The sequence below is a fragment of the Muntiacus reevesi genome, chromosome 4, assembly GCF_963930625.1.
Source record: "Muntiacus reevesi chromosome 4, mMunRee1.1, whole genome shotgun sequence".
Classification (NCBI taxonomy): domain Eukaryota; kingdom Metazoa; phylum Chordata; class Mammalia; order Artiodactyla; family Cervidae; genus Muntiacus; species Muntiacus reevesi.
The window spans coordinates 50028957-50043837 of NC_089252.1; the positions used below are offsets into that span (position 1 = coordinate 50028957).

A 14881-nucleotide genomic window follows, 5' to 3' on the forward strand; every position below is an offset into this window, starting at 1 on the left:
AAAATCACTGCTCCAGTGAAATCAGTTAGCTTTCCACTGTAAAAACTTTCCCCTCAAAGATGATGGTAATGTCTATTGTTTTCCTAATAAAAATCTCACCAGTCTGTTTTTTCGCCATTCGTATATCATTCACCAGTGATGTGCACTGCCTATTGTTCACTTAAACAATTTGCATTCATTTAAAGTTTCATTCTTGCACTTTCAAGAGCTGTTGTAAGTCTTTGTGATGGAGAGAATCTGCTCAGTGTCAGAGTAATACAGCAAATATTACTTGTGTGTCCTAGAGCAGTATTTTAGAGTTGACCCACATTTATTTTGTACCTAAATAACTGGAAAAGAATAGCTAAATACCTTATCTAAAAGTGAAAAGACTAGAATCCAAAATGAAGGAGATTAGGGAGTAATATAAGATGTTACTAAAATACTTGCAAAGTGTGTGTTTGGTGGTGTTTTAATCACTAAGACATGCCAAACTATTTTGCGAACTCATGGACTGTAGCCTGCCAATCTGCTCAGTTCGTGGGATTTCCCAGGCAAGAATACTTGAGTGGGTTGCCATTTCCTTCTCCAGTGAGTATTCCCAACCCAAGGGTCAAACCTGCATCTCCTGCACTGGCAGGCAGATCCTTTTACCTCTGAGCCACCAGAGAAGCCTGAGGCATCTTTTATATATATAAAAATGCTTAATACCATTTAGGTTGTTGGTGACAACTTACTTTGGGGCTGAAATTACCAAATGAATTTTACAGAATTCAAATGGTTAGTCTTAGCATAGAAACTCATTTAAAAAAAATAATGTAGAGAAAACGTTTGCTTGATTTAAGGTGCAATTGTACATCTCTAATGATCATAGAAAGGTCTCTCATCTGTTAGTCATTTCTAAATATGATAGTGCCTTTGAGAACCGAATTATGTTTTTTCCATCTTTCTGTTATAGTCACTATTTCTTCTTCCCTCAGCCCCTAAGTTACAAAAGTTCTCTATGTATGTATTTTACATACTTAAGAAGATTCTGAGAAACCAAGGTCTGATGAAAATGTGGCTAATTTATTTCTGGTCATGAATTTTATTCTGTCTAAAGAAGGAAAGTATAATAAAATCAATATCTTGCCTGAAATTGCTGTAGCATTGTACGTGCATGTTTAGCAGTTCTCTGAAATGGACTAAAACTGTGTGAATGGAATGATTTGATAAACTTGAAAATTCATGGCACTTCATTTTCATTAGTCATTAAGAAATTGTTGCCCACCAAATAGTTTAAAGTAGTGAGTTATTTTTTCCACAAAAGTGGAAAGGAAGGAGAACTATGTTAATATTCAAAGGGAATTAAAAGAAAAATCATGTGCTTTCAGGAGCCATCTTCACAGTCTGCTTAGTAAGCAATGATGTAGGTGAAAGACATCTAACAGTCATAAGTGGTTTAAAAACTGAGCACAGAGAGAGGGCCCTGCAAAAAGCAAGAAAATCTATTGCTGGCTTCATGAGAAGCAAACTTTCACGGAAGAGGGAATGTTTGCGTTCCCTCTGAAGGAAAACATGGAAATTGTATCAGCTGAGAAATGTAGAGCCAGGCAGGGGTTCATGATCAGAAAAATGCTAAAGAAACATGTCCACAGCCATCCACAAGTCATATTCACTCATTAGTGCCAGTTTACATTTGTGTTGAGAATCTAGTACTTCAGAGCAGTGAAAGGAATAGCCAGGTCCTAAATTCTTGGAAGCAAACCTGAAATGGGGTGAATCGATCCTAGGCTGCTCATCACAGGAAAGAGAAAGAGAGAGGAGTAGCAGAGGAATAGAAAGGATTACGAGTATAGAAGAGGAAAGCAGGAACAGAAGAGAATGCCAAACCTCTTTCTCTCTCTCTCACTCATATATACACACACACACACACATATATATGTATACGTTTATGTATTTATATTTATGTGTGCATGTAAGTGCATGCTCAGTCTTGTGACCCCATGGACCATTGCCCACCAGGCTCCCCTGTTCATTGGATTTCCCACGCAAGAATACTGGAGTGAGTTGCCCTTTCCTTCTCCAGGGGATCTTCCCAACTCAGGGATCAAACCCTCATCTCCAAAAAGTCAGAACTTTTTGGTGGCAAAATCATTTTCCATCATAATTTTCCAGTGGTAGAACTATTACAAAATACTTTAGGCACTGGAATCGGCCTGTCTGGCTCTAGAACCTACATGTTGTGTGGTTTGGAGAAGTTGCTTACACATCATAGTCTCTTCATTTCTAAAATGGCAATAATAGAGCTTGATTCAAAGAGTTGTGGTGCGAATAATAAATTCAAAGTGTTTAGACTAATAAATTGTACAGTCAGTTCTCCGTAATTTTTGGCTATTGTCTGGTAAATAAATACTTGATCAAAATCTGTGATAAAATTGGAAATAGAATCCAAGAGATAATAAATGTATCTGCTCAAAGGGACTCAAGAAATATTTCTGATGTTGCTTCATTCTCAGTGAAGTTGGTGAAAGAATAAAGTCTAATATTATTATATAAATTATAAATAATTAAATTTAGACCTGTGTACAATGTTGACACATTATCTATAGGAAATCTCTCAGACACAGTTTTTTCCAAATCTTTGGCATGTTAATGCATCCTTCTAAACCAGCATGCCCTGTGAAAGAGTAAAGAATTTAAAAGCTTTTTGGTACTAGAGGCCCATCTATTTAGGTAAAAACAGGAAAATGATACAGGGAATGGGAGGGAAAGAGGGATGAGGCAGTGGGAGATTTGACTTCCAAGATCGATCAGTAGAAAAACTAAGACTTGAGTCCTGGGTTCTTTCCACTGATTCTCTGATTTTTCTAGAAGAAAATGACCATCAAAGATTGCAAATTCACTTCAACTTTAGGGGAAAGTTTTGCTGATAGTGGTTGGAAAGAGCAAGGAATAGTGATTACTCAAAGAAGCAAAAATTATTGCATTTTACCTACTGGGCATAACAACAAAGACAAAAGTAAAATCTGTCTTTAAAAATATCTATGAAAAATGCATGTTTATTTTCAGTGTGAAAAGGAGATCAAGGCTGCTGCATCCCAAGTTTGTCATCATTTCACGTTCCCAGTGGAAGAAGATGAATATAACTTTTCAAAATTATTTTTTATTGGAATATAGTTGATTTATAATGCCATGTTACCACAGAGTGAGTCAGTTTTACATGCACATACATCCACTACTTTTTAGATTCTATTCCCATATAGATCATTACAGAGTATTGAATAGAGTTTTCTGTGCTATTTGGTAAGTTTTTATATGGTTGCTTCTTCTCTATGTACTGATGGCTTCTCTGATGGCTCAATGGGTGAAGAATCCACCTGCAATGCAGAAGACACAGGAGATGTGGGTTTAATCCCTGAGTCAGGAAGATTTCCTGGAGGGGAAATGACAGTCACTCCAGTATTCTTGCCTGGGAAATCCCATGGTCAGGGGAGCCTGGCAGGCTACCGTCCAAAGGGTTGCCAAGATTCAGACATGACTCAGCTGCTAAGCACAGCTAGAGGAACTTATATATAGTAGTGTTTATATGTCAGTCCCTATCTCCCAATATATCCATCTCACATCACTTCTTTAAACCCTGGGAAGGGTTTTGAGGGACCAAGTCTGCAAGATTCACTAGCAAAGGTGTGTTATATTTGTAATTTCCTTTCAATTGCACATTTCAATCACAGTATAACTAGTATTATGGTAATTAAGGCATTAAATTAAATTAGTGTATCATGTACCTTGCTGAGAAAATAGTAATACATATAGCAGTGCACTAGAGTAGATAATTACTAGGACAATAGGAATGTGTCCACAGTAAAGATAATGGTCATTTTTAGTACCCTATCACCACAGCCAGTTCTGATGGGAAAGAGTCCATCACATTAACTAAATCCTAATGAAACTCTAGAATTACAGACCCTAAGCTTTCTTGTCTTATGCTCTGGGTTTTCTCAGTCATATCATCTCCGCTTTATTTGCTTTATCAGCATAGCTTCCATAGCTTTATGGAATTCCCAGTGTCATTTATGTAGGTGAATTGGATGCAAATACTTGGTTATTCAGAATGTTTATTGTATTTTTTTTTCCAAGTTTTTTTTTTTTTTTTTTTTTTTTTTTTTTTTTAATTCTTTGTTGGCAAGACACCACCATTCACTCAACTGTTTAACTACATTGGGCTGGGTAGGGGGCAGTGTGTATTATGTCCTATAGTAGTTCCTATAAAGTAAACTAACAGCTTAGGGGATTAAAGTTGCAAGCATTTTCAATATTTGTCTCTAACTCTGAGAAAAGAGAGCCTGCAAGTTCACATCCCCACCCACTCACTTTTTATTTTTTTTCTGTCTTTACAGTTCCGCCATGGTTTTTAAATCACCCTTCCAACCTCTATGCCTATGAAAGCATGGATATTGAGTTTGAATGCACAGTCTCTGGGAAGCCTGTGCCTACTGTGAACTGGATGAAGAATGGAGATGTGGTCATTCCTAGTGATTATTTTCAGATAGTGGTAATTATCTTTTTTTCAAATTCGCTTTATGATCCCAGTTATCATCTATTCTGTTTTCAGTTGCTTTTCTTTCCTGGGGACAAGGTTCCCATTGGGAATTTTTATGATATGTGAAGAAAATTGTTCTAATAAAACAGATGAGTTTTTTTAGACTTAGAACTTTTGAGCTAAAAAAAATAAGAATAATCAAACAACCCGGCCCCTTGTTTTACAGAGAAGAATTTAAACCAATAATAAAAAAAAGATAGAAGGCTTAATACCAATAATTTCTAAATATTTTCACTGGTGATTCTTGGGAGAAAAAAGTTTTGAACCTAGTACTAGACTGTATGAAGCCAAGAATCTCTTAGTTCTTTGACTTTTGCCCATGATAATAAAGCCTTAATAGAATGTGCAACTTATGAATATGGCAGCCTCACTTCGATAATACAGATGGCCACTCTTTGCTCCTTTGCTACACTTCCAAATAGGACCAGCTGGTCCTTTATGAGTGGTGCAAGAGGGCAGTAATATCGGTGCCAAAACAATGGTGGTGACAGTGGTGGAGAAGATAGCAAGACCCAGAGATTACATGCTTTGTAATTTAAGAGCATTGAATTAAAGCCAAGAACAATGCTTCTGTAGTTCCTATATGGTTTAGTGTACTCTGTTCCTGTCCTGGATGGAGATAATAGGGATAATTGCATTATATTCACAGAACTGTTTGAGGTCCTGGTACACAGTGAATGACCCAAGCCTCTCATTATTATTATTGTGCTTGCTGCTGGCAGCAGAAAGTTTTTCTCATTTGAAAATACTCTTTGGAAACTCTCCTTTTGGTTGAGGTCGACATCAGAGCATCTGAAGTCAGGTGTATGAATAAGAGATATGAAAAGCACTTTTTCAATGTCAAGGAACTTTGCAGCTAAAGAAGGAGAGTTTGGGTCCATTTCTCTTATGTTGGAGATGCAGATATGACCCTGATAAAGAAGAGTGGTCCTCTAAGCCAGGTCTCCCAGCAGAAGGGAATCCTAGTGTAAGTGCCGCACGGAATTCAGGCACAAACTCTCTCCATGGCTTCATAGTGCCTCTTGCAGGCAGATCACTCTTCCGTCATCAGTTGACTGTTAGAAACTTTCATCATCTCCTGATCCATGCATTTTGTCATATTATAAGGGCTCTTAAGGAATACATCTATAAAGAATATCTTTATTATGCTTATCATCACTTACTATTTTTCATTTTTAGTTGCATTTAATTGGTTAGGACTAGAGTAAGAAAGGAAAATTAATTTGACTTTTGAATGCCACATCAATCCACTAGTTCCTTTATATGCTATGCTATTTTCTCTATCAGTGAATTAAAAATGACCTGCCAGGGGGCAACATGAAATGTGTTGTATACGCCTGAAATGTATGCCACTTGCATAGAGAGGAAATTGTTGAGTGCCCTTAAGGACACATGATAAAATGCAACATTTATTTTTTTCTACAGTTTGAATAATCTTTCCCCCAGCACGACCCATTATACCCAACCTATTTAAATGTTTCTTTTCTTAAGGTAAAAAGAAAATGTGCACTATGAGCCCTTTTCACACCAAATTGTGCTTAAAAATATTTCCCCAATAGCTCAGATATCTGAGAGCCATTGTCTGTCACACGAGTAACATTTAGCCCAAATAGTAACTTATATGAGAATTGTTAATTAGAAGTTAGTCAGCTTTATCTAAGAATTTTACATTAGCCAAGAATTGACTACAAGACACTAAAAACAATTAAGAATTCCCCACGAGGTAATATTTATCTCTTAATGACTTCAGGGGAAGTGATTTAATAGGTCTCACTTACTGAACTAATTCTTACACTATCAAAGATAAACTGAGTTAGGGTAATTAAATGCTATTTCAGATCATTTTATCATCCATCCTTGAAAACTATGGTGGCCCAATTTATATAAAACAGGAGTTAATGTTGCTCTATTTAATTTATGGATTACTGAAGGTGAAACATTTTGTGAAATATCTTGCCGTATAACAAGAACGACACGGGTATAAAATATCCCCCAGAACCTCCTCCAATTCCCTAAAAGGTCACACAATTTAAAAAAGATTTTCAGACTTTTTTTTTTTCCCTCAGTTAAAAACACTTCTGGAAAATGTCCAACCTAGATTTCTTGTCCTTTAGAAGCTGCAAAAATCAGTGTTTTTGTTTCCTTTTGCTTTTTGTTTCTCTCCAGCAGCCTCTGAACCTATTCCCTTCAGTATAAGGGAAAAAGAATGAGATTTCTTTGATACTAACCTCTCTTCCATACATAATAAAGGAATGTTCTGATTACTGCTCATTTAGAATTGGAGGATGATATGCATCCTTGAGAGTATATTTTTCAGCACAGAACTGGGTGAAATTGCTACACATGGATTCAGCAAAGTCTTGGGGCTCTGTGTCATTTTCCAGGTGACTTAGGCCAGATCTGTCAGGCTGAGAATCCTCTTGGCCTCCGTTCTGGCTTTTCTGGGAAGTTGGATTAAAATTCAGTTGTGTTCATCTTGTCACTTAAAGTTTTTTTTGCGTTTTCAAATATTTTACCTGCATTTTATTCACACTAGGGAGGAAGCAACCTGCGGATCCTAGGGGTGGTGAAGTCGGATGAGGGCTTTTATCAGTGCATGGCTGAGAATGAAGCCGGAAACACCCAGACCAGCGCGCAGCTCATTGTCCCCAAGCCTGGTAAGATGAGACGAACTTGGCTCTGGATTTTGTAGTTACTGTTCTGTGTGGCTTATCTGTAAAAACCCATATTGTTTTCCTTGTTCCCAAAGTCAGTTGGAAATTAGAGTTCTTTAGTTATTCAAGGTGTGTATCTGCATATTGATGATATATTTGTGCCAGAAAATTATATCTATTGATATATATATAAATCGATCCAGTGAGATATGATTATTATGAACAGTAGATACCTCTGGCTATCAAGACAACAACCACTAAATCACTTCCTTCTCCTCTATTTTATGGCTGGCCATTCTTTCAGTGTTTCATATGAATATAAAATCTATATATGGAACATATATATAGCATGTATATATATAAAAGATAAACATATATATGTATCAGTTCCGTTCAGTTGCTTACTCGTGTCAAACTCTGCAACACCATGGACTACAGCACGCCAGGCTTCCCAGTCCATCACCAACTCCAGGAATTTACTCAAACTCATTTCTATTGAGTCGGCGATGCCATCCAACGATCTCACCCTCTGTCATCCCCTCTCCTCCTGCCTTCAATCTTTAAAAGCATCAGGGTCTTTTCAAATGAGTCAGTTCTTCACATCAGGTGCCAAAGTATTGGAATTTCAGCTTCAGCATGAGTCCTTCCAGTGAATATTCAGGACTGATTTCCTTTAGGATGGACTGGTTTGATCTCCTTGCTGTCTAAGGGACTCTCAAGAGTCTTCTCTAACACCACATTTGAAAGGCATCAATTCTTTGCCAACAGCTATCTTTATAGTCCTTTACAGACCTTTTCCAGTCCTGTGGCCACTGCTGAAAACGGCTGAGTTTTCCAAATTTGCTGGCATATTGAGTGCAACACTTTCACAGCAGCATCATTTAGGATTTGAAATAGCTCAACTGGAATTCCATCATGAACACTAGCTTTGTTTGTACTGATGCTTCCTAAGGACCACTTGATCTTGCATCCCGATGTCTGGCTCTAGGTGAATGATCACACCATTGTGATTATCTGGGTTGTGAAGATCTTTTTTGTACAGTTCCTCTGTGTATTCTTGCCACCTCTTCTTAATATCTTCTGCTTCTTTTAGGTCCATACCATTTCTGTTGTTTATTGTGCTCATCTTTGCATGAAATGTTCCTTTGGTATCTCTAATTTCCTTGAAGAGATCTCTAGTCTTTCCCATTCTATTATTTTCCTCTAGTTCTTTGCACTGATCACTGAGGAAGGTTTTCTTATCTCTCCTTGCTATTCTTTGGAGCTCTACATTCAGATGCTTATATCTTTCCTTTTCTACTTTGCCTTTAACTTCTCTTCTATTCTCAGCTATTTGTAAGGCCTCCTCAGACAACTATTTTGCCTTTTTGCATTTCTTTTTCTTGGGGAGGGTCTTGATTACTGCCTCCTGTACAATGTCATGAACTTCCATCCGTAGTTCTTCAGGCACTCTGTCTATCAGATCTAACCCTTTAATCTATTTGTCACTTCCACTGTTTAATGGTAAGGGATTTGTTTTAGGTCATACCTGAATGGTCTAGTGGTTTTCCGTACTTTCTTCAGTTTAATTCTGAATTTGGCAATAAGGAGTTCATGATCTGAGTCAGCTCCTGGCCTTGTTTTTGCTGACTGTATAGAGCTGCTCCATCTTTGGCTGCAAAGAATATTATCAATCTGATTTTGGTATTGACCATCTGGTGATGTCCATGTGTAGAGTCTTCTCTTGTGTTGTTGGAAAATGTGTTTGCTATGACCAGTGCATTCTCTTGGCAAAACTATTAGCCTTTGCCCTGCTTCATTCTGAACTCCAAAGCCAAATTTACCTGTTACTCCAGGTATTTCCTGACTTGCCAGTTTTGCATTCCAGTTCCCTATAATAAAAAGGACATCTGTTTTGGGTGTTAGTTCTAGAAGGTCTTGTAGTTCTTCATAGAACCGTTCAACTTCAGCTTCTTCAGCATTACTGGTCGGGGCATAGACTTGGATTACCGTGATATTGAATGGTTTGCCTTGGAGAGGAACAGAGATCATTCTGTCATTTTTGAGATTGCATCCAAGTTCTGCATTTTGGAGTCTTTTGTTGACTATGATGGCTTCTCCATTTCTTCTAAAGGATTCTTGCCCACAGCAGTAGATATAAGGGTCATCTGAGTTAAATTCACCCATTCCAGTCCATTTTAGTTCACTGATTCCTAAAACATCGATGTTCACTCTTGTCATCTCCTGTTTGCTGCTGCTGCTGCTAAGTCGTTTCAGTCGTGTCTGACTCTGTGCGACCCCATAGATGGCAGCCCACCAGGCTTCTCCATCCCTGGGATTTTCCAGGCAAGAGTACTGGCATAGGATGCCATTGCCTTTTCCGATCTCCTGTTTGACCACTTCCAAATTGTATTGATTCATGGACCTAAATTCCAGGTTCCTATGCAATATGGTTCTTTACAGCATCGGACTTTACTTCCATCACCAGTTACATCCACAACTGGGTGGTGTTTTTGCTTTTGTCTTTGCGTCTTCATTCTTTCTGGAGTTATTTCTCCACTGATCTCCAGTAGCATATGGGGCCCTACCAACCTGGGGAATTCATCTTTCAATGTCTTATCTTTTTGCCTTTTCATACTGTTCATGGGGTTCTCAAGGCAAGAATACTGAAGTGGTTTGCCATTCCCTTCTCCAGTGGACCACATTTTGTCCGAATTCTCCAATATAAACTGTCCATCTTGGGTGGCCCTACACAGCATGGCTCACAGTTTCATTGTGTTAGACAAGGCTGTGGTCCATGTGATCAGTTTGATTAGTTTTCTTTGATTGTGCTTTTCATTCTGTCTGCCCTCTGATGGAGAAGGATAAGAGGCTTATGGAAGCTTCCTGATGGTAGAGACTGACTGTGGGGGCAACTGGTCTTGTTCTGATGGGCGGGGCCATGCTCAGTAAATCTTTCATCCAATTTTCTGTTGATGGACCGGGATGTGTTTCCTCTCTGTTGTTTGACCTGAGACCAAACTATGGTGGAGGTGATGAAGATAATGGCGACCTCCTTCAAGAAGTCCCATGGGTGTACTGATACACTCAGTGCCCCCAACCCTGCGGTAGGCTACCACCGGCTCATGCCTCTGCCGGAGACCCCTGGGCACTCACGGGCAAGTCTAGGTCAGCCTCTTTTGGGGTCACTGCCCCTTTCTCCTGGGTCCTGGTGCCCACAAGGTTCTGTTTGTGCCTCCAAGAGTCAGTTTCCCCAGTCCCGTGTAAGTTCTGGCAGTTCTGTGGTGGGTTAATGGCGACCTCCTCTAAGAGGGCTTCTGCCACACCCAGGTCTGCTGCACCCGGAGCCCTTGCCCCTGCGGCAGGCCGCTGCTGACCTGCACCCCCACAGGAGACCCCCAAACACAGTTCCGGCTCGGTCTCTGTGGGGTCTCTGGGTCCTCGTGCACACAAGGTTTGTTTGAGACTGCCGAGTGTCTATAGCAGGTATGGGGTTTGATTCTAAACATGATTTTGCCACTCCTACCATCTTCCTGGGGTTTCTGCTTTGCCCTTAGATGTGGGGTACATTTTTCTGGTGGGATCCAACATTCTCCTATGCCAGCAAAATGGGAAAACTCAGCAATGGCCACAGGACTGGAAAAGGTCAGTTTTCATTCCAATCACAAAGAAAGGCAATGCAAAAGAATGCTCAAACTACCTCACAATTGCACAATTGCTACCTCACACGCTAGCAAAGTAATGCTCAAAATTCTCCAAGCCAGGTTTCAACAGTCCGTGATGATGAACTTCCAGATGTCCAAGCAGTATTTAGAAAAGGCAGAAGAACCAGAGATCAAATTGCTAACATCCATTGGATCATTGAAAAAGCAAGAGAGTTCCAGAAAAAACATCTACTTCTGCTTTATTGACTGTGTCAAAGTCTTTGACTGTGTGGATCACAAGAAACTGTGGAAATTTATTAAAGAGATGGGAATATCTGACCACCAAACCTGCCTCCTGAGAAAAATGTATGCAGGTCAGGAAGCAACAGTTAGAACTGGACATAGAAAAACAGACTGGTTCTAAATTAGGAAAGGAGTAAGTCAAGGCTGTATATTGTCACCCCGTTTACTTAACTTCTATGCAGAGTACATCATGAGAAATGTTGGATTGGATGAAGCACAAACCAGAATTAGATTCCTGGGAGAAGTATCAATAACCTCAGATATGCAGATTACACCATTCTTATGGCAGAAAGTGATGAAGAACTAAATTAAAGAGCCTCTTCATGAAAGTGAAAGAAGAGAGTGAAAAAGGTGGCTTAAAACTCAATATTCATAAAACTAAGATCATGGAATCTGGTCCCATCACTTCATGGCAAATAGATGGAGAAACAATGGAAACAGTGAGAGACTTTATTTATTTATTTATTTATTTGAGTTCCAAAAACACTGCAGATGGTGACTGCAGCCATGAAATTAAAAGACGCTTGCTCCTTGGAAGAAAAGCTATGACCAACCTAGATTGCATATTTAAAAGCAGAGACATTACTTTGCCAACAAAAATATGTCTAGTCAAAACTATGGTTTTTCCAGTAGTCTTGTATGGAAGTGAGAGTTGGACTGTAAAGAAAGCTGAGCACCGAAGAATTGATGCTTTTGAACTGTGGTGTTGGAGAAGACTCTTGATAGTCCCTTGGACGGCAAGGAAATCCAACCAGTCCATCCTAAAGGAAATCAGTCCTGGGTGTTCATTGAAAGGACTGATGCTGAAGCTGAAACTCCAATACTTTGGTCACCTAATGGGAAGAACTGACTCATTTGAAAAGATCATGATGTTGGGAAATATTGAAGGCGGAGGAGAAGGGGACGACCGAGGATGAGATGATCGGATGGCATCACTGACTCAATGGACATGAGTGTGAGTAAAGTCCGGGAGTTAGTGATGGACAGGGAAGCCTGGCGTGCTGCAGTCCATGGGGTCACAAAGAATTGTACATTGGCCACCTCATGCGAAGAGTTGACTCATTGGAAAAGACCCTGATGCTGGGAGGGATTGGGGGCAGGAAGAGAAGGGTATGACAGAGGATGAGATGACTGGATGGCATCACCGACTCAATGGGCATGAGTTTGAGTAAATTCTGAGAGTTTGTGATGGACAGGGAGGCCTGGTGTGCTGCGATTCATGGGGTCACAGAGAGTCGGACACAACTGAGCGACTGAACTGAACTAAACTGAGCAACTAAACTGAAAGTTCTTCCTGTCAACAGTTGTTCAGCAGTGAGTTGTAATTGCAGCGTTCTCACAGGAGAAGAGGATTGCAAGTCCTTCTACTCTTCCATCTTCCTTTGCCACACTCATAAAACTGTTGTTTGCAGGAGCCCACGAGCCTTCCATCTTGCCCTCCACGGGCGGTGAGTCATATATGTGTATACACACATGCTTATTTATAGTCTTAAATCAGTGGAACTTGGAAGAAAAATAGGAGAAGTAATCACTTGGAAGTTAAACATCTTCTTTTAAAAGAAAAAAAAACAGATTTTGCTAAGTTGTCCTTTTTTCTATAACTTATTGTTTTTTATTTTTTGTTCGGTAATCTTTTAGAGGTTTAGTATGGTGGTTTGTTCAAGACTAGCATAAATCTATAATAGACGTGTCAGGGAATATACCCGTAACAGTACAGTCTCTGAGCTTACCCCGTTGGCTCACACAGTGAAGAGTCTGCTTCCTATGCAGGAGACCCAGGTTCGATCCCTGGGTCGGGAAGATCTCCTGCAAGTGGAAATGGCAACCCACTCCAGTATTCTTGCCTGGAACATCCTGTGGACAGTGGAGTGTGGCGAGCCCTAGTCCATGGGGTTGCAAAGAGTTGGACATGACTGAGCAATTAACATGTCATCACATCATGGATACAATTTCTACCAGGAGAAAAGCAAACCAACAAAAGCAAAGACACAAAAAGCTAACTGATCAGCTGCTCTTAACTGTGGTTATACTACAGAAGGTCAAAAGCATTTCCTCTCTCTTTCCCTATTTTTTTTTTGATGAGGGCTTGAACAATTATTTTATAGATCCACATACTTTAAAATATTAATACCTCCTTATGAAAAGTTTTCATGCCATCTATTGATTATGTAACTTTTTGGACCAGTTTCCTCCTCCTTAACTCAATCTTGTCCTACTCTTTGCCTGCAGTAGGTTTATTAGAAAGTAGTCATTTCTGTACAGCTACAGGAATACATGAGACTTGTCTTTCTTTGGCTTCTGTCTTTGTAACTATCGAGGCCTGATATTTGGTGCATCTAACCAATTATCAAGACTCTCAGACTGTCATCATTAATGTTCACAACAATGACTTTCTCTGTTTTCTTGATTAAAACAAAAAAAGCAGCCATAGACCCACAGTCTCAGATGAGTAAAAGAATGCAAGGAACTACCTAGTAATTGAAAGGGACGATTAAGTCTTGTTCAAGATCACCGGTTTCTCTGATGGACTGCTCATTTCACCTTTATTGAATGTACCCTGTGTGTGAATGTGACTTCATTGCTGTGAGTAACTGTGTTCTCTTCTGCTGAACTGTTAATGGATAAGGTAGAACCTCTAAAAATCAAGCCTGGTTTCCAAGCTCTGTGCTATCTCATTAGCAACAACAATATGGTGGCATTTACACTATACCAATTGCTGCACAATCCACAGAACAAGAGAATTCTGGTTAACTTTGATTTTCATCTAAGGCCAGAAAGCTGAGGAAAATGTGAGATAAGCAGTCTCGTATTTCTAAAGAGACATATGAGGTACACTCTCCTAGGACTGGTTGGCACTGGCCAAGTCTGGTCATCATCCCCTAAGTGCCGTTCAGTGTGGAAGATTCTTTGATGTGTTGACATTTGTAGAATTAGACATTGTCAAGGCTTCCTTGGTGGCTCAAACAGTAAAGAATCCACCTGCAATGCAGGAGACCTGAGTTCCATCCCTAGGGTTGGGAAGATCCCCTGGAGGAGGGCATGGCAACCCACTCCCATATTCTTGCCTGGAGAATCCTCATGGACGGAGGAACCTGGCAAGCTGCAGTCCATTGGGTCACAAAGAGTTGGACATGACTGAGCGACTAAGCCCACAGACATTGTCATGGCATTTTCTTTCCCCTACAAGTCAAGTTATGGAGACACTAGGAAAACTCCTTGAACAGAGTGCATTTGTGATTTGTGTGCGTGTGTGTGTTTCACTGGGAACTGCTTGCACAACTGGAAAACAGGCATCTTCTCCTGACTGAAGTTGTCAGGAGGTGCCCACTGTAAGGTCAGGGAGCTAGAGAAGGCGAGGTTCGGAGAAAGAACGCCTACAAGAAAGAACAATACTCTACAAGATCAGATGACCTTTAATGAGGCGAGAAGGGCAGCAGTCAGACCAGCGAGCTGTGGCGCTACGTCAAGAAGAGAGTAGGTATATGCAGAAATACATGGTGTTGAGGGGGTCCATTTTTCCTCGAGATTATTTTGATTAGTTAGCTTCTGAAAACTTGGGCAAGGAATTCCTGAGACTTGGCGGAGACTGGGACCGGCTGGGAGCTGAGCATCGGCAGAGCGGAGCTGAGAGCTAGGGCAGATGGCCAGCCAGACCCCGCTGTGCCTGCTTTAGGGAAGGGATCTAGACTGCAGGTTCCTCCGGTGGAAAGGCCTCAGAAGAACCCCTAGAGCTGCCCCCA

At 40.2% G+C, this 14881-nt stretch overlaps 1 protein-coding gene across 1 annotated transcript in view; it reads left to right on the forward strand.

Annotated features, from left to right (window-relative positions):
• Positions 1 to 14881, forward strand: part of DCC (DCC netrin 1 receptor) — an 828232-nt gene that overhangs the window by 312240 nt on the left and 501111 nt on the right. The window contains exons 8-9 of the mRNA XM_065934991.1: positions 4359 to 4513; positions 7098 to 7218. Of these exons, the coding sequence (XP_065791063.1) occupies positions 4359 to 4513; positions 7098 to 7218 (276 nt within the window). The remainder of the gene's footprint in view (positions 1 to 4358; positions 4514 to 7097; positions 7219 to 14881) is intronic.